This window comes from Myxine glutinosa, chromosome 4, assembly GCF_964187855.1.
Source record: "Myxine glutinosa chromosome 4, kmMyxGlut1.1, whole genome shotgun sequence".
Taxonomy (NCBI): Eukaryota; Metazoa; Chordata; class Myxini; order Myxiniformes; family Myxinidae; genus Myxine; species Myxine glutinosa.
Genome location: NC_136264.1, coordinates 37,465,709 through 37,492,975, shown reverse-complemented (window position 1 = coordinate 37,492,975; position 27,267 = coordinate 37,465,709). Strand labels below are relative to the sequence as shown.

Here is a 27,267-nt window from a genome sequence, read left to right as displayed (position 1 = left end):
ATAGGGCAGGGAAGGAGAAAACGGCATTTTCCACAGGTAAGGGACTGTATCAGTTTACTGTGATGCCGTTTGGTTTGTGTAACGCCCCCGCCACCTTTGAAAGATTGATGGAGCATGTACTGGGCGGCATGCCATGGCAATCATGCCTGGTGTACCTGGATGACGTCCTGGTACATGCCCAAACGTTCCCCCAGGCAGTGGCTAATTTGGACCAGGTGTTCGGGTGCCTCAGACAGGCAGGGTTGAAGCTGAACCCGAGTAAGTGCACTTTGTTTGCAAGAGAGGTGGCCTATCTAGGTCACGTGATCGGCCGCGAGGGGGTAAAAACGGACCCAGACAAAATTAAAGCGGTAGAGGAGTGGCCCGCACCACGTACCATCAAAGAGGTGCGGGGATTTTTGGGACTCTGCTCCTACTACCGGCGCTTTGTGGCGAAATTTGCGGAGTTGGCCCGTCCCCTCCACCGGCTTACGGAGAAGGGGACGCGATTTAATTGGACACGGGAGTGCCACGAGGCCTTCCAAAAATTGAAGGGGTGTCTAACATCCGCACCCCTTCTAGCTTACCCCACTAGCGACGGGGCATTTACCCTGGACACGGATGCGAGCCAGGAAGGATTGGGCGCAGTTTTGTCTCAGACACAGGAGGGCATGGAGAGAGTGATTGGTTATTATAGTCGGGCCTTAAGTAGGCCCGAGAGAAATTATTGTGTCACTCGCAAAGAGTTATTGGCTATGCTGGCTGCCATGAACCATTTCCACCCGTACTTGTACGGGCGGAAATTTTTGGTTAGAACTGACCATTCCTCCTTGCAATGGCTCCTTCGGTTCAAGGAACCGGAGGGCCAAATTGCAAGGTGGTTGGAAAAGTTGCAGCAGTACGATTTTGATGTGGCCCATAGGGCCGGGAAGGCCCATGGTAATGCGGACGCACTCTCTCGGCGTCCTTGTCTGGGGGAAAACTGCAAATTTTGTGCGAGACACGAGGAGAGGGAACAATTGGGCGATTCGGACCCGACCCTCGTTGTCCGGGCAACCCGGGTGAGAGGGCCAATTTTGCCACTAACCGCAGATGAGGAATTCGGAACTTTGGCATGGAGCACGGCCCAGCAGGAGGATCCTGTCCTGGGGCCAGTGTTCAATTGGGTCAAATTGGGGCACAGACCAAAGGGGGAAGAGGTCACCCCCCTCGGAGCACAAACAAAGGCATATTGGGCTCAGTGGCAGACCCTGGAATTGAAAGGCAACATCTTGTATCGCAAGTGGGTGGAGGTTCCCTCTGATAGAACTTCCTGGCTGGTGATAGTCCCTGACAAATTCAAGAACGTCATATTGCAACAGGTGCATGGTACCCGCTCCGGCGGCCATTTGGGCAGGACAAAGACAATATCGCGGGTACGCCGGAGGTTTTATTGGGTGAATATGGGGCGCGACATACAGGACTGGTGTCGGAGATGCGACGCCTGTACTGCCAAAAAGGGACCAGCACGGAGGATGAGGGCCCCCCTTCAATTACACCAGGTGGGGGCCCCCCTAGAGCGGGTGGCCATGGATATCCTAGGCCCATTACCCCGCACCCGCCTAGGTAATAAGTACATCCTCGTTGTGATGGACTACTTCACCAAGTGGCCGGAGGCCTACGCCCTCCCCAACCAAGAAGCAGGGGTGGTAGCGCAGGCCTTAGTGGAAGGATTTGTGTGCCGGCATGGGATTCCACAGGAGTTGCACACCGACCAGGGACGAAATTTTGAGAGCAAATTGCTAAAAGATGTGTGCAGTCTCCTGTCAATTCGGAAAACAAGAACCACGCCCTTGCGGCCACAATCTGACGGGATGGTGGAACGGTTCAACAGAACATTGATACAACAACTGGCACTGTTCACCGCCACCCGTCAGGATGACTGGGACGAACATCTCCCTTATTTGCTTATGGCCTACCGAACCAGCCAGCACGGGGCCACCGCATGCAGTCCAGCGTTGCTTATGTATGGGCGGGAGTTACGGGCTCCCGCCGACTTGCTATGCGGTCCCGTGCCAGACACAGTGGTTAACCCGCCGAGGGAGGGGTACGCACGTCACCTAGAGGAAGGCATGGAGCTAGTCCATGCCTTCGCCCGCCGCCAACTCCATCTGGCGGGGGAAAAGATGAAGCGCAGGTACGACGACCGGAGCCAGGGGAGTCAATACGCTCCGGGGATGAAGATTTGGTTCTTTAATCCCCGGAGGCGGAAGGGAAGGTGCCCAAAACTCACCTCCCCCTGGCAAGGCCCAGGAGTCGTCCTGTCGCAAATCTGTGACGTGGTCATTAAGATCAAAATGGGGCCACGAGCCCTCCCTCGGATCGTCCACGCCGACCGGATAAGACCTTACACCGGCGAGCAGGCGCCCCCGTGGATTGCCTCGGCTTTAGATGCCGAGGCGGGACCCAGTACCTCTGAATAAGGGGGGCTTATTAGTGCCAGAGGACTGGGGGATTGAGGAGCGATGGGCCCAGTGGGTAAGGGTGGCATCCTTGCCACCCTTCCCATATAGGGGGGCAAAGGAGCTATAGCTTATGGGGTGTATGGCAGTGAAAACTAGCCCGGGTGGGTTAGGATATGGTGTGTAGGGATCTAGCGAAGATGACATTAGGTAACGTTAAGTTTAGTTAGTGACTGATACCTGTAGTGGGGACGCAGGTAGATTAGTGTGGATGATAATGACGTGGGAGCGCAATAGTTTAAAGGGACGACTGGGAAGCGCAAGTTTCAGAAGGGAGTAGTTAGCTGAGATGATGCCGTGTGTGTGAGAATTGAACAGGTGTGATTGCACAGGTGTGCAACTGGACAGGTGTGTGGAGCAGTGTGGAGCAGTGTGTGAGTAATGAGTGTTGTGGATCAGCGCGAATGCGCTTGGGGAGAGAAGGGTGCAGGTGGCACCAGGTGTGAGAGCACAGGTGTGCAAGTACATGGAGTATTGGAATGAGTGGTGTGGAGAGAGTTGGAGTAAGTGGTACGGAGTGGTGTGCATGGTGCGAAGGTGTGGATGGGGGAAGAGTGGACCCCTTTCACGAGTACCCGGGGCGGGTAGTGTAAGTGTTAGGTAGAGGGTATAGGTAAATTGTGGTTGGATATTGGCATTTGTGGTGCGGTTGCAGAATGGTGTTGTGGATGGGTGCATTAGTGTTGTGGAAATGGCTGGGCGTGTAGCCTGTTAGTGTGTGTAGTTGGTTGGGCACTCCACCACTGTGAGGATGTCGGCCAGGTGAGGCCGCAGGTGGGCTCTGGGAGCCGTTAGTGTCAGTGGGTGCCTGAGGATCCCGGGTGTGGATCGGGCAGCCCAGTGCCAGAGAGGGCACCGAGTGGGGAGAGCGCCAGAGGGCCTTCCCCAGGTAGATAGGTTAGGGTAAGGAGCAGGTAAGCTCGGAGGCAACTGCAGTGGTGGAGGTGAGCAGGTGGGTAGACCCGCTGGGAGAGGTACACGTCGCGGCCCAGAAATTGTGCGAGGGCACCGGGAGATGAATCGGGGGAGTGAGACCCCAAATTGAAAGGCACCACATTTTGGTCAATGGGAATTGGTTTTTTAGAACCCATAGTGGAAGAGGGCCAATGGTTTGGCCGGAGAAAGACCCCGGGTAATGTAAAGTTGTTAAAGTCATTTAGGAAATAGTTAGGATTGATGAACCTGTCGCACCATACGCAGCCACTTACCTGTGGTGATGATGACTCCACACCTGTGTTTTCTTTGTTGTGTTGCAGGAATGAGGACTGCTGTTGGATTTGTGAGACGCATCACGACGTGGATGAGACATTGGGGTGATTCCATCTCTCCCTCCCTAGGAGGGACTGATGATGAATTGGTGATGGCAAATTTTGATGGTGAGTTGGAGATGGCAAATTTTGATGAGAGTTGGAAATGGCAAATTTGATTGGTTAGGAGGGAGAGAAGACGAATTTGGTTTATGGGAGGAACGGGGAAGACAGTAGGGACGTTTGTTGATTGGTAAAGTAGATGTTTATGGGTAGTGTTGTGTTTTGTGGATACAGTAAGGGGTAAGGGAGGGGCCATGTAGGTTACCTGGTGGGGGGGGGGGGGCGTACGGTAGGAACGTACCTGTCTCACCTGGTTCCCATGTGCCCCCAGTGTGCATTACCTTGCATTGCGTGCACTTTTGCGCCCTTACCACCTTACTCACTTGTCTGCTTCTTTTGTCTCCCACCTCCGAGGATCTGGCTTTGGGGTAGAGAGAGAGGAGAGAGAGGTGCTGGCTTCGCAGTTGTGGGCCTGCACTTTCGCTGCTTGCTGCCTGGATCGATACACCATATGGACCGCAATGTTTGTGGCCACCCACCATGGACCGCAGTTCTTATGCGGCCAAGCACCACCCATGGATGGACCTATGGGTCAACGTGGCACCTATGCCATACAAGGTGAACCACTAACAGTTGGCCCCCTGACGGCCACAAGAAAGAAATGGACGCGGTTGGCGCCTTTCTTTATTTTTCTAAGGAAGTAAGAAGGCCAAGTGCACCACACGAAGGCAAGACCAGCGGCAGAACATCGGCCGGCTGCGACACCACACAATGATCACTAAACATTTTATTGGTGCACCGGATGGTGCTGACTGTGTGATGGGGTGGTGCTTTTGGTGCTGGGAAGGGGTGCTCTGCACATTATTAAAGGCCGTAGGCCACAGAGCACTCGTGGGTTGGTGTATCGATGCTGGCATGCGTGCTCTCTCTATGCATAACATCTGCATGTGTTCCTCCAAAAACAGGTCCTGGATCGTAGTGTAAATATCAGCGTAGTCTTGTAAATAATGCTCCCTACCGGCTGTATGTTTAGTTTGCGAATTCTTTCCGGATTCGGTTATCCTGTGGGCGTGTTTCTGTGAGGAGAAGGGTGCAACGTCGCAGGGGGACATATTTACTCATTTGTGAATATCTGTAAAACTGTCGCACTCAGGGTAGAGTTAATAGTAGAGGGAACTACATCTGAGTGCCACACTAAAGTAGGTAAAAATTTATCGGGTCGGGACGCCCCGAGGGTAGAGAAGGGTGCAATGTTGCGGATATGGGACTTGGCCTCAATATCCGCTTGTAAATACTCCCCTATTTCCCCAATACTCCCCAACTATCCCCAATCCCCCATTCCCTAGTCCCATTGCCTGTAAATAACACTCTGTAGAACCGACCTTCCCCTTTTTCCCCCATTAAATGTCGTGCCCAGGTCCACCGCATCTCACGTAGACAACTTTCGGACATCTTGCTAGTTATTCTTAGTCTATGTCAGTTAAGGACTCGTTTCCATTAATTCTGACTCTTCGTTGCACCAGAATGTGATTGTATGGCACCAGTAGTGAGTTTAGGACCTCCCCATACCTCCCCGCATCTCTTCCCCATGAAGAAGCTACAACAACAACAACTACAACAGCAGAGGGGGGCGGCGCGGCGACGGCGCGGGGAGTGTGCGTCCTCACTCCGGCTCGGTTAGCCGCCATTACCCATGTGCGCCGACGGGGTTACCACGAAGGGGCTGCCTGTCGGCCCCTCGTCAAGGGCGGAGCCGGTAACCCCCGCACCCAATGACAAGCAACGGACCGATTCCATCTGGGGCGGAGCTAACGAGCCGAGGGCGTGTCACTCCCCGCCGGATATACGCAGCGACTCACCGGACGTGACGTGAGATGCGCCCCCAGCTTGAGACGACAAGACGCCACCTCGAGCGCTGTGAGACCTCCCGCATCTCTGGACCGGACCGGGTCGATTCTGCCCTGAGCCCAGGTGCACCTGGAGCCATCGACCAACCCGCCTTTCCTTGCCATCAATCCCCGTGTGAGTCAGTTTTTGTCCTGTTTATCTGTCGTCTGTCGGGGCTATTATAAGACCGTGTTTAAGTGCCTATCTTACTATGCTGTCCCTCCTGTAGATGTAATCTGACCTTCCGCCCTAATATAATCTCCTCCGGAGGTCTTGAGAACCGTATCCCTGGTGTCGTGTCATTTTAATCCCAGCCGTTGTGTCCTTTTCCTTCATTGACCTAGCGTAGCGCGACTCGGCAAACGTTCGAGTATAATCGGGTAAACTGTGCAGACGTGGTCATACCAAACCGCTCGGTAAACCAACATCCACAACCGCGTCTGTAACAATATATATATATATATATATATATACATACATATAACAATATATATATATTGTTGCGGTTGTGCCATAAAGGCAAACCCCCTATAGTTCGTTGCACGACAACATGTAGTCTGCAGAGGTCAGTTATGTCTTATTGAATGTAAAGATTAGCCCTTTCCCATTGTGTAGTAATAAAGACCAAATATGCGTTGAGTTAGGCAGGATGTCAAACCTTTGTGTGGTTAAAGGACCCCATTAAGATATGCAGGAAGGCGTGGCCAACACCACAGGCCCACGTGACTAATGGACAGTGAAAGCTACACTGAATGAAAGAGGGAAGGAGGAATGAAACCTTCATTGGGGGAGGAGAGATCGAAGGCCAGCATGTGACCAATGGCGAGCCGGGAACCCGTCGCCATGATGCGACAAGCCTCAGCCAATGGGAGGCTTTGGAACATTTTGAAGGGGTGGGCAGGTCTGATAATAGCCCATGCAGAGCGCATTATCATTCTCTTTGCTTTTGGATTTTGCTGCGCTGCACCACTTGTTCTGAGATCTTGTTGTGGATTTTGCCACGTGGACGACCTCCTGCTCTGTTCTCTCTTTGCCTCGTGGACGACACGATTCTCTCTTTGCTTTTGGATTTTGCTGCGCTGCACCACTTGTTCTGAGATCTTGTTGTGGATTTTGCCACGTGGACGACCTCCTGCTCTGTTCTCTCTTTGCCTCGTGGACGACACGATTCTCTTTTTGCCTGGGATTTCGTTGCGCACAGGACACGACTCTCTTTGCCTGGGATTTTGCCACGTGGACGACACCCTGCTTTGGACTCTCTTGTTTTGGCTCCACCAGACGACACGTGTTTTGGTCTTTGTTCTTCGTCGACACCCATCGCTTCTTTGCCGATCTTTTGCGCCATCCGGCTGACCTGCAAGCGTTGGCATTTCTACACGACTCACCTGCGCTGAAGTTCATCTACATGTGCTAACTTCGTCCATGCCGACTTCGAGGCGGCAGTTCGTCCTTCAGACCTTACGTCATCCAGACTGCACGTCACGATCGAGCTGCGCACACCAGACCACGTGGTCACCAGCGAGGCAATTCCAGCACGTTCATCAGTACGCCAATAACCAGTGTCTTTTTCCCTGTGTGTGTGTGTCAGAGTGTGAAGGCGCCAAGTCGGGGTAATTAGTAGGTAAGAGTTGGTAAGCTGTATCTTCGTCTGTTTCTCTGTGCCTTCTAAATAAAAGGCGGTACATTTTGTTGTTACTTTCCAACATGTTCGGTATGTCTTTTCTCCATTGGCCTAGCATCATCCGGGACCGAATTTGGCTAGACTCAGGTCCATAAATCTCGTGGGGTAACGCCACTTTCCACACCGTGCAAATCCGCTCGGCACCCATAAGGTGTGGGAAAGTGAGGGTTCGATCGCGCGGTTCTTCGGCATGCGCGTGCACTTTAATCCATGCACCTTGAAGGTATTCATGATTCTCCGGTATTAACCAAGGGGAATCACTCAACAAAATTGTTGTGTCGAGGGGGATTTTTAAACCCGGTCTCCCCTTGGCCCCTCATACCTTCGGCCGGCCCCCGCAACAAATTGTCAGGAGTGGGGATTTGAACCAATGCAACAATATATACAAATATATATAAATATATATAAATATACATAAATATATATATTGTTGTGGATATGAGAATGTTTTTTTTTGTTGTTGTTGTTATTGTGTAAATTGTTGTTAGAATATCGCCCTCCTTACTCCAGTGTTGTATAAAGGTCAAAGGGCGTTCCCGTAGTTAGTTCCATAAAGCATACATGAAGGACACCATAATATCCCTGTTCAGTAGCTTATTTCCTTATTATGTGTATTAGGGTAAGGCCTTGTCTTCCATTAAGATGCCACTCCATTGCACCAAGTGAAATAAGATAGATTCCCTTTCATTCCCCATTCCCACTCCCAAAACTCCTACTGCCAACTACAATAGCCGCCATTAAGCATGTGCTCAGCTCGGGGAAGAAGGGCGTGCCCGCCCATCGTCATCAAGGGTGGAGTCAGAGGGCCTGTACCCACCAATCAGGGCCGAAGCGAGCTCACCGAGGGGCGTGTCCTGAAGGCTGGCGGCTTGATCGCCTGAGGCGCTATAAAAGCGCGTGCGCAAGAAGCGAGAGTGGTTGGACCAAAAGGGAGACGTGCAAAGAGTGTGGTTGGACCAAGCGAGAGACGTGAAAAGAAAGGCGCGTCAGAACGTTGGGGGTGGTTGGACCAAGTAAGAGAGAAGGGTGGTTGGACCAAGCAAGAGACGTGCAAAGTGTGGTTGGACTGAGTACGAGAAGAGTTGAGTTGAGTACAAGAAGAGTTGAGTAAGGGATCCCTAAAAGAGCAGCTCCAGCCACCGCAAGTTCAGTCACAGCAGCTTCAGCCACAGCAGCAGCAGCCACAGCAGCTTCAGCCACAGCAGCTTGGGGGCCTTGACGGCAGTTTTTGAGCAGGGCCGCGAAGGAATGGCGGCTGCTAAACACGCCGATCGGAAGAGGAACGGCGGCTGTTAAACGCGCCGATCGAGAAAGGATGGCGGCTGCTAATCCCCGACCCGACCGTGCTGCGGGTCCAGCTGAACCTTCCTCCCCCTCCAGCCATCCACCTCCTGCCATTCCTATCATCATTCCCCGCGTGAGTCTGTCTTTTGTTTGTTCTGTCCTGGGTTTAATTAAGACTGTAGGTAAGCTAATAATTGCACTGTGTCTCTGATTCTTCTGTATATTATTTTATTATCTTTCCTTCTCCTTGGTTACTTTGAGCATGTAAATAATAAATCCTGTTACTCTTCTGTACGTCTTCTTCTTCTTCCTCTTTACATTCGGTCGCTTTAGAGGTTTCCAAATTGAATACCTGTGGCGCGATTTCGGCCAACGTCCAGGAATCGGGTTAGTCGGGGTAACTGTTCGGCCGCGGTGCCATCCGCTCGGCAAAACAACATCTTATCCGCGGTCCGTAACAATATATATATATATATATATATATATATATATATATATATATATATATATATATATATATATATATATATATATATATATATATATATACAACGATGTAAATATCTACATACATTTTTGATCCGTTGGTGTGTGTGTGTGTGTTCAGATTTTCCAGCCACATTTTTACCCATGGGGCTGAAAATTGCCAGGAATACTGGTCACTCCCACAGGATGGTTTTGCTTCTCTAACAACCTCCAATTTCCCCCTCTCCCCCCCTTCCCCTCCCCTCCCTCCCCCCCTCTCCGACATCCCCCACCCACACCCTGCATCCCATCCATCCCCAACCCATCCCATCTAAATCAATATAGACTGGCAGAAAAACTATGTATTTTCACGTCATTCATCCTTGAATAATGTCGGCAATGTACCGAACAATGCATGCATAATTGCCGGCACACAAGTGCAGATACCGGAAGAAAGCTCAGATGGGGTAGCGAAATAGCTGTACAGCAACATTTGGACCTTCCCCCAACCGAACACCCCCAAATGTACGCCTTCCAATCCTCACCCCTAAACTCAGGTTCACCTGGGTGACCAGGTATCTCCCCCACTCCACTCTCTACCCCCACATCCCATCACCAACACCCTCCACATTCCCACCCACTCAGATTTCCCTGGGTGTAGAATGGGTATCTCATCGAGTGTGTGTGTGTGTGTGTGTGTGTGTGTGTGTGTGTGTGTGTGTGTGTGTGTGTGTGTGTGTGTGTGTGTGTGTGTGTGTGTGTGTGTGTGTGTGTGTGTGTGTGTGTGTGGTACCGTGCCTATAAGAAAGTTGACACCCTCTTTCAAAATTTTCACCTTTCGTTGCCTTATAGAATGGAATTAAATTGCATCAACTCAGACTTTTTCCATCTTTATCTATACATCGTAACCCACAACTTCCAAGTGAAAAACAAATTATACAAATCTCAGAAAATTAATTTAAAATACAAAACTAGAGTATTTTGGTTTGATAAGTGTCCACGTTGTTTGTTTGTGCATTACTCTTTCATAGCCATACCGTATCACCTAGAGAACCCAAAGCCCACTTGTGATTCCACCTGTATGACTGAGCCAGTCCACACTAAATTTTGCATATGTGCCGGGAGCTACCGACGGTCAGGCATGTGGGTACATACCTCCTCCCTACTCCACAAATAAATTATACATGTGTGTGTGTGTGTGTGTGTATACCCGGAAATCATAGGAACACCAAAACAGTACTCTTCGACGTTGCAACACGGACCAATATGTCTCTGCCCACATTATTACATCATTATACATACTTGTGCCAATTTGGATTTAAATCCATTCAGCTGTTGTCAAGTATCACATTTTACCTGACATGACCTCTGACCTTTGATGCTGAAATCTAATCAGTTCATCTTTTCATCATAATATGTACTTGTACCAAGTTTGGTCAAAATTGCATCACTGGTTCACATGTTAGTGCAGTAATATAATGTTTAGCGAATGGGACCTCTAACCTTTGACCTCTTGACCCCATAAAGACCCAAAATACCTCGAAGACGCAAAAGACCCAGAAGTCCCTGAAGACCCTTCAGACCCATTAGACCCCAAGACCCGGTACAGTCGGCTGCACTTTTGAAAAACAGAGAACAAACTAACATGTAATGGTGACAAGCAATGAGCGTTTTGGTTCTGCCTACCGGTCTGGATGCAATTGCTGAAAAACAGCAACATTATCGAAACCGGTGCATATTTTGTGGTGTAAAAAGAGTATACATTTGTTTTCAATCCCTTCATGCACTTGCATTTCTCTTAATAGCCACAAAATACAAACTCGCCCGCACACCATGTTTTGCATATTAGTTTTAAACTGTTATCATTTTGAAACACGAGTGGAAATTGAAATATTTAGCCCTTTAATGAACCAAACAATGTAAAACATTAAATAAACTAGAAGGGCACTCGGTAGAGCACCTACCTTCGACAGGCTCACAAGTCTATGGTTTGTATCCCACTGGGCTGGATCTGGATTCGAACCTGAAGCAAAATCTAATTGGCTTGTTCTCATCATCAAACCAACTCGTCCGCCAAGTTTAGTCATAACTTGTCCATAACTTTTTTTAAATATCATGTTATTTATCGCTTTTCGCCCGATCTCTCAATGGTGAAGAATCACTTAAAAATTAAATAATTCTCGTATACGAATCCATATTCAGATCTTCACCAAAATAAAATCAATTCGGTCTCGTCACACACCCAATCTGTCCACCACGTTTTGTCCAAATCTGTCCATAACTTTTTGAGATATCGTGCCATGTATCGTTTTTGGCCCTATCACTCAATGGTGAAGAATCACTTAAAAATTCTACTAGCCGGATCCCAATACGGATCTTCACCAAAATCTAATCATTTCGTCCTCGTCACATACGCTACCTCTCTGCCAAATTTTGTTCCAATCTGTCCACAACTTTTTGAGATATCTTGTTCACAGACAGACAGACAAACAGACAGACAGGGGTGAAAACATAACCTCCATCCACCTTCGGTGGCAGAGGTAAGAAATGGCCGCACTACAAATAAAAGTTTTTTTAACCAACAAATTTTAATGTACCGAGACCAATCAAGAACCACCAAGGTAGAATGGTTTGACAATGCAATGCACAAAGACAAAACACGTACCTTAAGACACTTGAGACGGCATGCAAAGTCTAAGATGTTTCCGAGGTCAGACTGTGATGTGACCCTATAAGGCAACGGTCCACGTCTGAGATGCCAGGCTATGGCATGGAGCTGCAGTGGAGAAAAGGACACCTCTTCGTCTTTCTCAAGAATTTCCTCTCCTACACACAATTTGCAGCACAGTTGCTCGGTGTTCCAAAAATATATCAAACAGACACAATTAGCATGTTGAACACAAGTCACTTCACATTTTGAGGACTGATTTACATCAGGATTCTCAACACACTGTGCATTGCATGGTCAGAATGTTATAATGCATCAACATTGTGCGAGCAAAGTCGGTGGCTTTGATAAGGGCATAACATTTTAATTCATCGGAATGTACTCAACACACACATTACTGACCTTTATTAAAGAGATACTCTGCCAAATATGTTGTCACACCAACCAAATCCTGCCAAAATAAGAAATTGTTAGATCAATGTTGGATTTAAAAAAAGAAAGAACAAGTACAGATACATTCAAAGTACACCGCCCCCATGCCAAATAATTAAATATCCTACAGCGCGGCATTGTCGGGGCGCCTCCGGCACCCGGCAATACAACCGTACAGCTCATAGAGACTGTATTTGGAGGGAGAGGTGCGCAATAATTGATTGATTAATTGCATAATTAAAATCAAGAAAAGATCATAAAATATTTTCTAAATCAATTGGCTAATAGCATAACTAAACCACTAGTGCTTCATCCGAAGATGTATCTTTTAGAAATTCAATTAAATGAGGCATTAATTTAAAATATTAAATAATTCATTAATTAATCAATAAATAATGAATCGATTAATCAATAAATAATTAATCGATTAAATGTTTAATCAATAAATCAAAAATATCCTTTGTAGCCACATCACTTGGTCACTGTCATGTCCAAATATTATCTTCCGAGCTCAAAAGGTGCCTGTGATATTGCCCAGATGAGAAAGAAAATAAATAAATAATTAATAATGCAAATAAATAAATAATAATCATAAAAAAATGAAATAATTAATCAATTCGCTAATACAACACATAAACAACCACCATTTCATTAGAATCTGTAACTTCAAAAAAAAAAAATTTTTTAGTCATTAATCAAATTATTAAATAATTAATCGATTAATTGATAAATCAAAAATAGCCTTTGCAGCCAAATCACCTGGTCATTGGCATGTCCAAATATCAGCTCCCTAACTCAAAAGGTGCCTGAGTTAATGGTGAGAAGAGAAAGGAAATTTAATTAATTAAATAAGTACTTAATTAATCGCTAAAAATTAAATAACTCCTCAATTAATTGATTAATCAAAAAACAAAAACTACCGTTTTTGACAAAGGACTTGCTCACTACTGTGCCGAAATTTCAGCCTCCTAGCTCAAAGGATGGCTGAGATATCGCCCGGACAACCAAGAAAACAAGCAAGAAAGCAATAAAGACAAGTACAAATACATTCAAAGTACACCGCCCCATGCCAAATAATTAAATATGCTGCAGCGCGGCATTGCCGGGGCGCCTCCGGCGCCCGGCAATACCGCAGTGCAGCTCATTGAGGCTGCATTGGGAGGGAGAGGTGTACACTAATTGATTGATTAATTGTATAATTAAAATCAATAAAAGATTATCACAAAATATTTTCATAATCAATTGGCTCATCGCATAACTAAACCACTAGTGCTTCATCAGAAGATGTATCTTTTAGAAATTTAATTAAATAAGTCATTTATAAAAAATTAAATAATTAATTGATTACTCAATAAATAATTAATCGATTAATCAATAAATAATTAATAGATGAAATGATTAATCAAGGAATCAAAAATAACCTTGATAGCCACATCACTTGGTCACTCATGTCCAAATATTAGCTTCCCAGCTCAAAAGGTGCCTGAGATATTGGCCAAATGAGAAAGAAAAGAAATAAATGATTAATAATGAAAATAAATAAATAATAATAATAAAAAAATTAAATTATTAATCAATTTGGTCAGAGAACACATAAACTACCACTATTTCATCATAATCTGTAACTTTAAAAAAAAAAATTTTTTTGTCATTAATCGAATAATTAAATAATTAATCGATTAATTGATTAATTAATAAATCAAAAATATCCTTTGCAGCCAAATCACCTGGTCATTGGCATGTCCAAATATCAGCTTCCTAACTCAAAAGGTGCCTGAGTTAATAATGGTCAGAAGAGAAATGAAATTTAATTAATTAAATAAGTACTTAATTAAACGCTAATAATTAAATAACTCCTCAATTAATTGATTATTCAAAAAACAAAAAATACCGTATTTGACAAAGGACTTGCTCACTACTGTGCCGAAATTTCAGCTTCCTAGCTCAAAGGATGGCTGAGATATCGTCCGGACAACCAAGAAAGAAAACAAACAAACAAGAAACCAGAGTGAAAACTGAGTACTCTCTTTCAGCGTGCGTCACTGCCGAGCCCCCTTTGGTGCCCGGCAATGACGATTTGCAATGCCTGGAGATGGCATAGGAAAGGAGCGGTGTACAAAAACCAGAGTGAAAACTGAGTACTCCCTTTCAGCGTGCGTCACTGCCGAGCCCCCTTCGGTGCCCGGCAATGACGTTATGCAGCGCCTGGAGATGGCATAGGGAAGGTGCGGTGTACAAAAACGGTTTTAAGAGGCTGGGAGATTATATGAGGATCCAATGTTCAGCAATAATAATGGATAGAGCAGATATTTCTGCAACAGCAAGATTATGTACAAGTACAGATACATTCAAAGTACACCGCCCTCATGCCAAATAATTAAATATCCTACAGCGCGGCATTGTCGGGGCGCCTCCGGCACCCGGCAATACCGCCGTACAGCTCATAGAGACTGTATTTGGAGGGAGAGGTGCGCAATAATCGATTGATTAATTGCATAATTAAAATCAAGAAAAGATCATAAAATATTTTCTAAATCAATTGGCTAATAGCATAACTAAACCACTAGTGCTTCATCCGAAGATGTATCTTTTAGAAATTCAATTAAATGAGGCATTAATTAAAAATATTAAATAATTCATTAATTAATCAATAAATAATGAATCGATTAATCAATAAATAATTAATCGATTAAATGTTTAATCAATAAATCAAAAATATCCTTTGTAGCCACATCACTTGGTCACTGTCATGTCCAAATATTATCTTCCGAGCTCAAAAGGTGCCTGTGATATTGCCCAGATGAGAAAGAAAATAAATAAATAATTAATAATGCAAATAAATAAATAATAATCATAAAAAAATGAAATAATTAATCAATTCGCTAATACAACACATAAACAACCACCATTTCATTAGAATCTGTAACTTTAAAAAAAAAAAAATTTTAGTCATTAATCAAATTATTAAATAATTAATCGATTAATTGATAAATCAAAAATAGCCTTTGCAGCCAAATCACCTGGTCATTGGCATGTCCAAATATCAGCTTCCAACTCAAAAGGTGCCTGAGTTAATGGTGAGAAGAGAAAGGAAATTTAATTAATTAAATAAGTACTTAATTAATCGCTAAAAATTAAATAACTCCTCAATTAATTGATTAATCAAAAAACAAAAACTACCGTTTTTGACAAAGGACTTGCTCACTACTGTGCCGAAATTTCAGCCTCCTAGCTCAAAGGATGGCTGAGATATCGCCCGGACAACCAATAAAACAAGAAAGAAAGCAATAAAGAAAACAACCAGAGTGAAAACTGAGTACTCCCTTTCAGCGTGCGTCACTGCCGAACCCCCTTCGGTGCCCGGCAATGACGTTATGCAGCGCCTGGAGATGGCATAGGGAAGGTGCGGTGTACAAAAACGGTTTTAAGGGGCTGGGAGATTATATGAGGATCCAATGTTCAGCAATAATAATGGATAAAGCAGATATTTCTGCAACAGATATTTTTTCTGCAACATTTCTGCAATATTTCTGCAACAGATAGGCCGCCTCCGGCGCCCGGCAATACCGCAGTGCAGCTCATAGAGGCTGCATTGGGAGGGAGAAAAAAAAAAAAAAAAAAAAAAAAACACCTTCAGAGGCCATTTTTCCCCGCAAAGCGGGGGTTGGTCTTTTTCGGGGACCATGGTTGTTGTTTTTCGGTCCCCGTTTTGAAGCAATGTTTTACGGCCGGATGCCCTTCCTGCCGCCAACCCTTTTTGTCGCCTTTTACGACAAGCAGGGAATTACCAGTGAACTGGTACTCAAGGGAGGAGGGAGAGCTGTACACTAATTGATTGATTAATTGTATAATTAAAATCAATAAAAGATTATATCACAAAATATTTTCTTAATCAATTGGTTAATAGCATAACTAAACCACTAGTGCTTCATCCGAAGATGTATCTTTTAGAAATTTAATTAAATAAGTCATTAATAAAAAATTAAATAATTGATTAATCAATAATCAACAGACAACAAGCAGATATTTTTTCGAAGCTCCACACGGTCTCCACGTTTTTCGAAGTTAAGTCTGTTCACAATTGTATTTTGTCGAAACTGTATTTATCTTTCGGTGTGTGAAGTTATTGTGTGCAACCTTGGTTGTTTCTCGGTGTTTATCTTTCATAAATTGATCGTCTGTTTGCCGTGTCGCGAGCAAGGCCTTGTACAGTGTGCACTGTACAACCTTGAGGCTTTGTTTTTCTCTCAGTGGTCCGTCGTTTGTGATCCAATAACTTTCGTTCTCTGTATTCCCAGTCTTTTCACCCATAGCCTACTTCCTTGTGTAAATCTCAACTCAAAAAAAAAAAAAAAAAAAAAAAAAAAAAAAAAAAAAAACATTTCCTTCTCTGTTCTCATTCGTTTATTCATTCTTATTCGTTCGTTCGTTCTTCGACCACGTGTTTCTCCCCCATTTCCCCAGATAGTTTTCACTCATTAACCTTCAATGTTTACACTTTCCCCTCAAGTTATGTATTCCGTCATATTTTATAACACCTTTTTCTTCTTCTTCTTTAAAAGGCTGCTTTCGACTTGCTCACCAAATCAATTCATCCCCAAAAAAATATCCATCTCCTATAGTGCCTTTTTTCTACATTCCCTAAACTCTCCTGCACTCCATCCTCCATCCAGCGTCCTAAAACGTATTTTTAACTCGAAGGTCACAAGAAACTCATTTTGCAATAAATGTTCGTTTCCCATAAATCGTACACTTTCAAAAATCCAATCTCACCCCTCCCCTCCAAATCTTCCCCATAACCCCTCCCCTCCAAATCTTCCCCATCACCCCTCCCCTCCAAATCTTCCCCATCACCCATCCCTTTCAAATCTCCCCCCTTGCCCCCTCCCTCCTAAACTACCCCCTCACCCCTCCCCGCCAAGACGCCCCCTCGCCCCTCCCCTCCTAGACTCCTGCCTCACCCCTCCCCTCCAAATCTCCCCCATATCCCATCCCTTTCAAATCCCTCCCCTTGTCCCTTCCCTCCCAAACTCCCCCCTCACCCTTCCCCTTCAAATCTCCCCACCCTCATTGCTTCTCAATTTCCCCCCTCTCACTCCCCCTCCTCAAAGCGTCCTCCCCGCTTCTTCCCCCTTCAAACTCTCACCTCCATCTCCCCCAACCTTCTGCCTCGCTCTTCCCCCTCCTCAAATAACACCTCATTGTGGCTCACCCAATCACCATCAAACCTTTTGTCCGCCCCATCCTTCCCTTTCTCCGAGCTATTCTGAAATCTCTGACACACCTTCAACAGCTCTCCCTACCTCTTCCACCTCTTCCACATCTTACCCTACCCCTCCTCCCCCCTGTTCTGTATCTGATGCTCCCCCTTCCTCTTCATTAACGGTATGGACCTCAAACATCCGGGGCCTTCGTTCAAACTTAACTGATCTCTCCATACAGGTTTCTTCTGTCAAACCAGACGTGATCTGCTTAACAGAAACTTTCCTCCTTTATGATGTCTCTGATTCCATAGTATCTCTCCCGGGCTACTCCCTCCTCCGGTATGATAGACCTGAGCCTCGTCCTGGAGGCGGGGTTGCTATCTTTATCAAAAACTCTCTTCCTCACTCGCCCTGCACTGCACTCTCTCCACCTCACCCCCAGGAATACCTCTGGCTACGGCTTCCCCTTCGCTCCCACCTCTTGTTCATATGTGTGTTGTACCGTCCACCAAACAGTGATGACTCCATCTACATCTCGCTGTCTGATGATATGGACCAACTTCTATCTACTCATCCCAACTCTCTCTTCCTCATATGTGGTGATTTCAACTGTCATCATGCCAGTTGGCTGGGTGTGGGTACCTCTCTCACCAGCCATGGCTCCTCAGCAAAGGACTTCTGCGACTCACTGGGACTGACACAATCTGTCAATTTCCCGACCCGGATCTCAGTCAACGGAACATCTTCTCTTCTGGACTTGGTTATGACTAACTTCCCTGAAAATGTCTGCTGCTCTTCTTCTGCTCCGATCGGATCATCTGATCATGTCCTTGTTAAAGTGGACATCTCTCTGACCATCCTCAGGGAGCCTGCTCAGCGTCGACGAGTCTGGCATTTCACTCAGGCCAACTGGCACGGTCTTCAAGCAGCCATCAATCATCTGGACTGGTCTCCCATCTCTACCACCTCTGACATCAACTCATCCTGGGAATTCTTCCAAAGTAAATTGCTCTCTCTCCTGCACAGATTTATCCCATCTCGTCTTCAGTTGTCATACCCTTCCTCCCGTCCATGGTACACGGAATCTTGTGGTGAGGCTGTTGCCCAGAAACAACTTGCCTTCGTCTCCTGGAAAGCAAATCCAACGGAAGGAAATCTCATTTCCTTTCACAAAGCCCGAAACAAGTGTGTGTCCACCCTCAGGAGAGCCAGGAAACAATATCTCTCCGTTCTCAAGACCGAACTCTCTTATCTGTCTCCCTCTTCCAAATCCTGGTGGCGTCTGGTCAAATCCGTTTCTGGTGTTTGTTCCCCCTCCATCCCCTCCCTTACCTCAAACGGCTACACAGCTGACTCCGCACGTGAAAAAGCTGAATGCCTCAACTCTGTGTTTGCCTCTAAATCTTGTGTCCCAAACCCATCCCTCTCTGTACCCACCATACCCAGTCGTACCCTGCTGCTCCTGGACTCCGTGTCCTTTCCTCCTGACAAGGTGGAAAAGTTTCTGTCAACCCTCGACTCTGATTCTGCAACTGGACCCGACGGCATCAGCCCACGGGTCCTAAAATCCTGCTCTGCTGCTCTATCTCACCCTCTCTCTGTTCTCTTCACCCTCTCTTTTGCTCAAGGTCAACTGCCATCTGCTTGGAAATCAGCCAACATCACCGCTTTGCACAAAAAAGGTGCAAAAACAGATCCTAGCAACTACAGACCAATCAGCCTTCTCCCAATTATCAGCAAAGTCATGGAATCCATCATTGCTTCTGATATGAAATCTTTCCTCTTCTCCAATGGCTTGATCTCTGATCATCAATTTGGTTTCAGACCAGGTCACTCTACTCTGGACATGCTGCTTCTGCTGTCTCAACAATGGATGGAGGTCCTCAATGCCAAACAGGAAATTAGAGCTGTCTCCCTCGACATATCACGTGCCTTCGACACGGTCTGGCACCCCGCTCTGCTCACCAAACTCTCCTCCTTTGGTATCCATGGAAATCTCCACGCATGGCTGGCGGACTTCCTCTCTAGTCGTCGTCAACGTGTGGCCCTGAATGGGTTTCTCTCATCTCCTCTTCCTGTTCAGGCTGGAGTTCCCCAAGGCAGTGTTCTGGGCCCCGTGCTTTTTCTGGTCTTCATCAATGATCTCTCTGACTCTCTCGAAAATCCTCTCTATCTCTTTGCTGATGACTCCACTCTCTGCCGCTCCATTCCTCTTCCCTCAGATCGGCAGTCTGCTGCCTCCTCACTCTCTGAAGACCTGGACAAAATCACAGACTGGTCAAACAAGTGGAACATGTCTTTCAATCCTGACAAATCTCACACTCTTACTATGTCTCTCCGAAAAGATCGACTGGACAACCCTCCCATCTACTTTCTCAACAATCCTCTCCAAGAAGTTCTGTCGCTCAAGATTTTGGGTCTCACTATCTGCCATGATCTTTCTTGGGAAAACCACATTTCCAAGCTGGCCTCCAAAGCCAGTCGCCGACTGGGCATCCTCCGTCGTGCGAAGTCCTTCCTCGGCACACCTGAGCTCCTCACCACATACAAGGCTTTCATCCGCAGCTCAATGGAATACTGTTCTCCCCTATGGGCCGGTGCGCCTGCCTCACACCTAGCTCGGCTTCACGCTGTTGAAACCAAAGCTTTCAGAATTATTGGAATCTCCCGCGATGAAGCTATCTCTGAGGGCCTTTCACTCACTCACCGCAGGCAGGTAGGTGGTCTTTCTGTCTTCTACCGACTCCTCTCCGGCCTTGCACCCCCAGCTCTCTCTGTGCTCTGTCCCCCAAATATTCCTACAGGTCGCACAAGATCTGCCAGCAACCCTCTGATGGTTAAACTGCCGAAATCTCGGCTCTCCGCTCACCTTCACTCTTTCATTCCTCTTTTCTCCCGCCTCTGGAACAAACTCCCTCACTCCCTTCAATCCCACTCCTCCCTCCAGGTCTTTAAAACAGCTGTTCACCACCATCTCTTATCTTCCCCCATCCAAAACCTTGATCTTTTCTACCCCCGCTAATTCACCCCAGATCCACCTTGTTTGAAATTCCAACTTCTTTCCTGGAAGTCCTGGCAGTGTCCATATGTTTTATACCTCTCCCACTGCTCCCTTCCCACGCCCCCCCCCCCCCCAAAGCCCTCGCCCTCTCTCAGATCTCTCGATGTCTCCATGTCTCTCGGTCCCTGCTCTCAAATGTTGTGTTTGTGTCCTTCCCCCTCTCTCCCCATCTTGTCTACCGCTCCCTATGCTTATATGTTTTATGTGTTGGTTTGTCTTTCTGTGTGATTAATGTTCGCTCTTTCATGAGCCTCGATCTTGTATACAAAAAAAAAAAAAAAAAACAAACAAAAAAAAACAGCAAGATTATGTACAAGTACAGATACATTCAAAGTACACCGCCCCCATGCCAAATAATTAAATATCCTACAGCGCGGCATTGCCGGGCCGCCTCCGGCGCCCGGCAATACCGCAGTGCAGCTCATAGAGGCTGCATTGGGAGGGAGAAAAAAAAAAAAAAAAAAAACCACCTTTAGAGGCCATTTTTCCCCGCAAAGCGGGGGTTGGTCTTTTTCGGGGACCATGGTTGTTGTTTTTCGGTCCCCGTTTTGAAGCAATGTTTTACGGCCGGATGCCCTTCCTGCCGCCAACCCTTTTTGTCGCCTTTTACGACAAGCAGGGAATTACCAGTGAACTGGTACTCAAGGGAGGAGGGAGAGCTGTACACTAATTGATTGATTAATTGTATAATTAAAATCAATAAAAGATTATCACAAAATATTTTCTTAATCAATTGGTTAATAGCATAACTAAACCACTAGTGCTTCATCCGAAGATGTATCTTTTAGAAATTTAATTAAATAAGTCATTAATAAAAAATTAAATAATTGATTAATCAATAAACAATTAATCGATTAAATGATTAATCAATATATCAAAAATATCCTTGATAGCCACATCACTTGGTCACTGTCATGTCCAAATATTAGCTTCCCAGCTCAAAAGGTGCCTGAGATATTGACCAAATGAGAAAGAAAACAAGTAAGCAAGAAAACAAACAAACAACCAGAGTGAAAACTGAGTACTCCCTTTCAGCGTGCGTCACTGCCGAGCCCCCTTCGGTGCCCAGCAATGACGATTTGCAATGCCTGGAGATGGCATAGGAAAGGTGCGGTGTTCAACAATTATAATACAAACTTGAAATTCCATCTGCTACCACGAATGATAGAACATGCAGTCTTGGCTGAAAATATTGCCACCCTTGCACCTTTTACAAATAATGTACCATTTCTTCCAGAAAATTGTTGAAATAAAAAAATCCTTTGGTATCCACATATGTATTTCTTTGGTTTGCAGTTGAACAAAAAAAAAAAAAAAAAAAGCTGAAAACCCCACTAAATCTCAGCTTATTCCACACAGAAATCCTAAAATGGCCTGGACAATATTATTGGCACCTTTTAGAAGTTGTTTTGACCTCTTGTTTTGACCTTTTAGACCTTTGACGCCAAAATATAATCAGTTCATTTTTGCATAATTATGGATGTTTATACCAAGTTTGGTCAAAATGGCATCACTGGCTTACAAGTTAGCACAGTAACAGAATATTTACCGAATGTGACCACTGTCCTTAGACTTCTTGACCCCATAAACTAATCAGTTCATTTTTTTTACAAAATTACAATACCTGCACCAAGTTTCACTTCGATTCATTCAGCCATTCTCAACTATGCATGTTCGTCATTGGAGACATAAAAAGACTGTACTTTCACCATTGAAAGTACTGCCCCAATATGTGTTAATATAATTAAGACTATTTCTAGTTATAGCACAAATTGTAGAAAAGGAATTCTTTCAGAAAACAATCTCAAACGTGACAACAGCTACAATCAAACTTTGAGCTTTTGGGGTGGAGTAAATGTCATTGATTAGATTTGTCCGAAAGCTTTGATACTGTAATTCTAGTAGTCCTTACCAATAAGATTGGAAGCAAAACGTATTTGATCTAGTTTGATATGACATTTTGTATGTCAAAAAAGTTAATGTGGTCTCACAGGTGAGTGAGAACATCCCTGCTCCCGAATTGAACAGTCCAACACAGTGAGGCGACACTCACGTAAATATGCATCAAGAGGAAGTTGGCAAGAGGTGCAGAGCAGCAAGTGCCCTGTTGGTCAAGTATCCCACGGAGGTATATCTGCAGCTGCTGAGCCCGACGTGCTACCACTGCTGGTGCATTCTTTCCCAGCACAGTTTTTGGGGGAAGTAGCTCCTTCAACATCTGCTGCTTGATTACAACCTGCAGGTGAAGAAAGACGCATCACACAATGACACCAACACATGGAAGCCATTTGTCACAAAAGGACGAGCAATGCTACCACTGGTCCATCAGGGTTTTAAGTATGTAGTCATGGCGATTTAGCCTCTCCAAGGTTTACATCAACTTGAGACATTTTCCTGAATAAAGGAAAATACTAGAAACCATATGTATGTACACTGTACAGTCACGTGAAAAAGTAAGTACACCCCATGTAAAGTTTTGACTTTTTCAACATATTTCAACATACAGCCATTTGATCTTCATTTCAACAATATTGATAGATAAAGGTGATATAATATAACAAATATCATGAAACATTTACATTTTGTAGCCCATTGTATAATTTAAATACACATAAGTGCAAATTTCGCTGTGTGGAAAAAGTAAGTACACCCCTACATTTATCACTACTTCAAATACCTAAAATTCGAATCAGGTGCACCAGCTCAGGTGCAAATGATAAGAACATCGTTAGAGAGGATCTTGGAGGAACCTGTGTTATTTAAACCTCAGACATTCAGTTTGGTTTGCTCTTTGTTGTTTAAGTGTGCGGTGTCACCATGCCTAGATCAAAAGAGCTCTCTGAGGCCTTCAGAAAGAAGCTTATCGATCCCTACAAGTCTGGGAAGGGATTTTTAAAAGATCTCCAAACAATTTGAAATCAATCATTCGACTGTCCGGAAGATCATCTACAAGTGGAGAAGATTTCAAACAACTGCCAACTTGTTCAGGCCAGACTGCCCCAGCAAGTTCAGCCCGAGAGCAGACCGCAAGATGCTGAAAGAAGTCTCGAAGAACCCCAGAATGTCATCACGGGACCTACAGGTAGCTCTTGCCACTGTTGATGTCAAAGTGCACGAGTCTAGCATTAGAAAGAGGCTGCACAAGTTTGATCTACATGGGAGGTGTGCCAGGAGGAAACCTTTGCTGTCCAGAAAGAACATCAGGGCAATACTAAAGTTTGCCAATGAACACCAAGGCAAAGACCAGCACTTTTGAAACAATGTGCTCTGGACAGACGAGTCAAAGGTAGAGCTATTTGGCCACAGTACCAGAAGACATGTTTGGCTAAAACCAAAGACAGCATTTGACCACAAGAACCTGATACCAACTATAAAACATGGTGGTGGATATATTATGGTTTGGGCAGCTTTGCTGCATCAGGGCCTGGGCAGCTCACCATCAAAGAATCTACTATGAATTCTTCATTGTACCAGAGGGTGCTTGAGGATAATGTGAGGCCATCTGTCAGAAAGTTGAAGCTCACCCGAAGGTGGACCTTGCAACATGACAATGACCCTAAACATACCAGTAAATCCACCAAGTAATGGCTGAAAAGAAAGAAATGAAGGTTTCTGGAATGGCCAAGTCAAAGCCCGGATCTAAATCCCATCGAGATGTTGTGGGGGGATTTGAAACGAGCTGTGCATGCAAGAAACCCCTCAAACATCGCACAGCTGAAATAATTCTGCATGGAAGAGTGGGCAAAAATTTCTCCCAGTCGATGTCAGAGACTGGTAGACAGTTATAAGAAACGCCTACTTGAGGTTGTTTCTGCTAAAGGGGGCAAAACCACCTATAAGAGAAAAGGGTGTACTTACTTTTTCCACATATGAAATTTGCATTTATGTTTATTTAAATTATACAATGGACTACAAAATGTAAATAAAACCACCGTTTAGAGGCCATTTTTCCCCGCAAAGTGGGGGTTGGCCTTTTTCGGCGACCGTGGTTGTTGTTGTTTTTTGATCCCCTTTTTGAAGCAATGTTTTACGGCCGGGTGCCCTTCCTGCCGCCAACCCCGTTTGTCGCCTTTTTTTTTTTTAACGATAAACAGGGAATTACCAGTGTATTGGTCTCAATTCGCCGACCTCGGAAGGATGACAGGCTGAGTCAACCCCCCTGGCATTCATTCAGCGATTGACCGGGATTCGAACCCAGGATCCTTGGATCCTAAGCTGGCACCCTAGCCACTAGCCCAACACCAGGGACTACAAAATGTAAATGTTTCATGATATTTGTTATATTATATCACCTTTATCTCTCAATATTGTTGAAATGAAGATCAAATAGCTGTATGTTGAAATATGTTGAAAAGTCAAAACTTTACATGGGGTGTACTTACTTTTTCACGTGACTGTATATCTATCTATCCATATATATATATATATATATATATATATATATATATATATATATATATATATATATATATATATATATATATATATATATATATTATATATATATTTGTGCAGCGTCTGTCCTGTCCTGTGTTGTCACTGAACTACTTTCTCAAACTTTTGTGAAATCGTACCAAACTTCTGGAATGCACATATATCTCCCGTCGGTATGTCCTAAGGGTATTTCTTTTGAAAAAATTTCCAATTTTTTTTTTTTTTTTTTGGGGGGAATTTTTTTGGGAAAGGTTTTTTTTTCAACTTCAATTGTTTATAAAATGTGATATCACGTATATTACAAATACATTTGTGCAAAATAATTGTTTGAATTATGATTGGTTTAAACCATGACAAAACGGCAACTCGGGTACAGTCATTTATCTATATATCTACACATCTGGGCAGTGTCTGTGTTGTCACTTAACGACTCCCTCAAACTTTTGTTTCCGTGGTTGTGAAGTGTTTTTAATAACGTTGTGGTGGTTTTGAATCACGTGGTGGTGAGGCATTTTGAATTATGTGGTGGTGAGGTGTTTTAATTATGTGGTGGTGAGGTGTTTTGAATTAGTTGGTGATGAGGTGTTTTGAATTACGTGGTGGTGAGGCGTTTTGAATTACTTGGTGGTGAGGTGTTTTTAATTTCGTGGCTGTGAGGTGTTTTTATTATGTGTTTTATGGCTGTGAGGTATTTTTAATTTCGTGGTGGTGAGGCGTTTTGAATTACTTGGTGGTGAGGTGTTTTTAATTTCGTGGCTGTGAGGTGTTTTTATTATGTATTTTATGGCTGTGAGGTGTTTTTAATTTTGTGGTGGTGAGGTGTTTTTATTACGTGTTTTATGGCTGTGAGGTGTTTTTATTATGTGTTTTATGGCTGTGGTGTGTTTTTATGGCTGTGAGGTGTTTTTATTTCGCGTTTTATGGCTGTGGGGTGTTTTTATTACGTGTTTTATGGCTGTGAGGTGTTTTAATTTTGTGGTGTGAGGTGTTTTTATTACGTGTTTTATGGCTGTGAGGTGTTTTTATTTCGTGTTTTATGGCTTTGAGGTGTTTTCAATTTCATGGTGGTGGTGTTTTTAATTTCGGGGTGGTGAGTTGTTTTTAATTTTGTGGTGGTGAGGTGTTTTTATTATGTGCTTTATGGCTGAGGTGTTTTAAATTACTTGGTGGTGAGGTGTTTTGAATTACTTGGTGGTGAGTTGTTTTGAATTACGTGGTGGTGAGGTGTTTTGAATTACATGATGGTGAGGTGTAATCGTCCCAAACTTCCAGTCTGCACCTACCCCTCCCCTATGTATGTGCTGAGGGGTTCTTTCTTGAAAAAAAAATTCAACCTAAATCTTCAACCTAAATTGCCTGTAAAAATGTAATATCACAAACAACAAATACATTTGTGCAAAATAATTGTTTGTATTATGATTGGTGTAAATCATGACAACATAGCAACTCAGGTACAGTCATTATCCTCAGCTAAAATAAGCCCGTTCCTCAGTAACGACGTTCGGTGAGGCGAGCGGAGCGAGCCAAGCCAAGCTAGTATATATATATATATATATATATATATATATATATATATATATATATATATATATATATGTTATTATTATATTTCACTTCTATATATATATATATATATATATATATATATATATATATTATATATATATATATTGTTGCGAATATGGAATTTGGCCTCCATATCCGCTTGTAAATATTCCCCTATTTTCTCCAATACTCCCCAACTTTCCCCAGTCCCCCATTCCCTAGTCCCATTGCATGTAAATAACAATCAGTAGAGCCGACCTTCCCCTTATTCCCCCATTAAATGTCGTGCCCAGGTCCACCGCACCACACGTAGACAACTTTCGGACATCTTCCTAGTTATTCTTAATCTATGTCAGTTAAGGCCTCGTTTCCATTAATTATGACTCTTCGTTGCACCAGAATGTGATTATATGGCACCAGTAGTGAGTTTAGCACCTTCCCATACCTCCTCCCATCTTCTTCCCCAAACAACAACAACAACAACAACTACAGCTACAACAACAACAACAACAACAACTACAACAACGGCGCGCGCGCGGGAGTGTGCGTCCTCCCTCCGGCTCGGTTAGCCGCCATTATCCATGCGCCCCCACGGGGTTACCACGAAGGGGCTGGCTGTCAGCTCCTCGTCAAGGGCGGAGCCTGGTAAACCCCCCCCGCACCCAATAAGAAGGGCGGACCGATTCCATCTGGGCGGAGCTAACGAGCCGAGGGCGTGTCACTCCCCGCCGGATATACGCAGCCGCTTGCCGGACGTGACGTCAGATGCGCCCCCAGCTTGAGACGACAAGACGCCACCTCGAGCGCTGAGAGACC

General features: G+C 44.7%; 1 protein-coding gene across 2 annotated transcripts in view; it reads right to left on the bottom strand.

Annotated features, from left to right (window-relative positions):
- Window positions 1-27,267, bottom strand: part of NISCH (nischarin) — a 111,924-nt gene that overhangs the window by 75,921 nt on the left and 8,736 nt on the right. For both annotated transcript variants that reach the window (XM_068112178.2, XM_078775638.1), the window contains 3 exons: window positions 22,526-22,708; window positions 12,178-12,226; window positions 11,773-11,933 (listed from right to left, as the gene is read on the bottom strand). In XM_068112178.2, coding sequence (XP_067968279.2) covers window positions 11,773-11,933; window positions 12,178-12,226; window positions 22,526-22,708 — 393 coding nt within the window. The remainder of the gene's footprint in view (window positions 1-11,772; window positions 11,934-12,177; window positions 12,227-22,525; window positions 22,709-27,267) is intronic.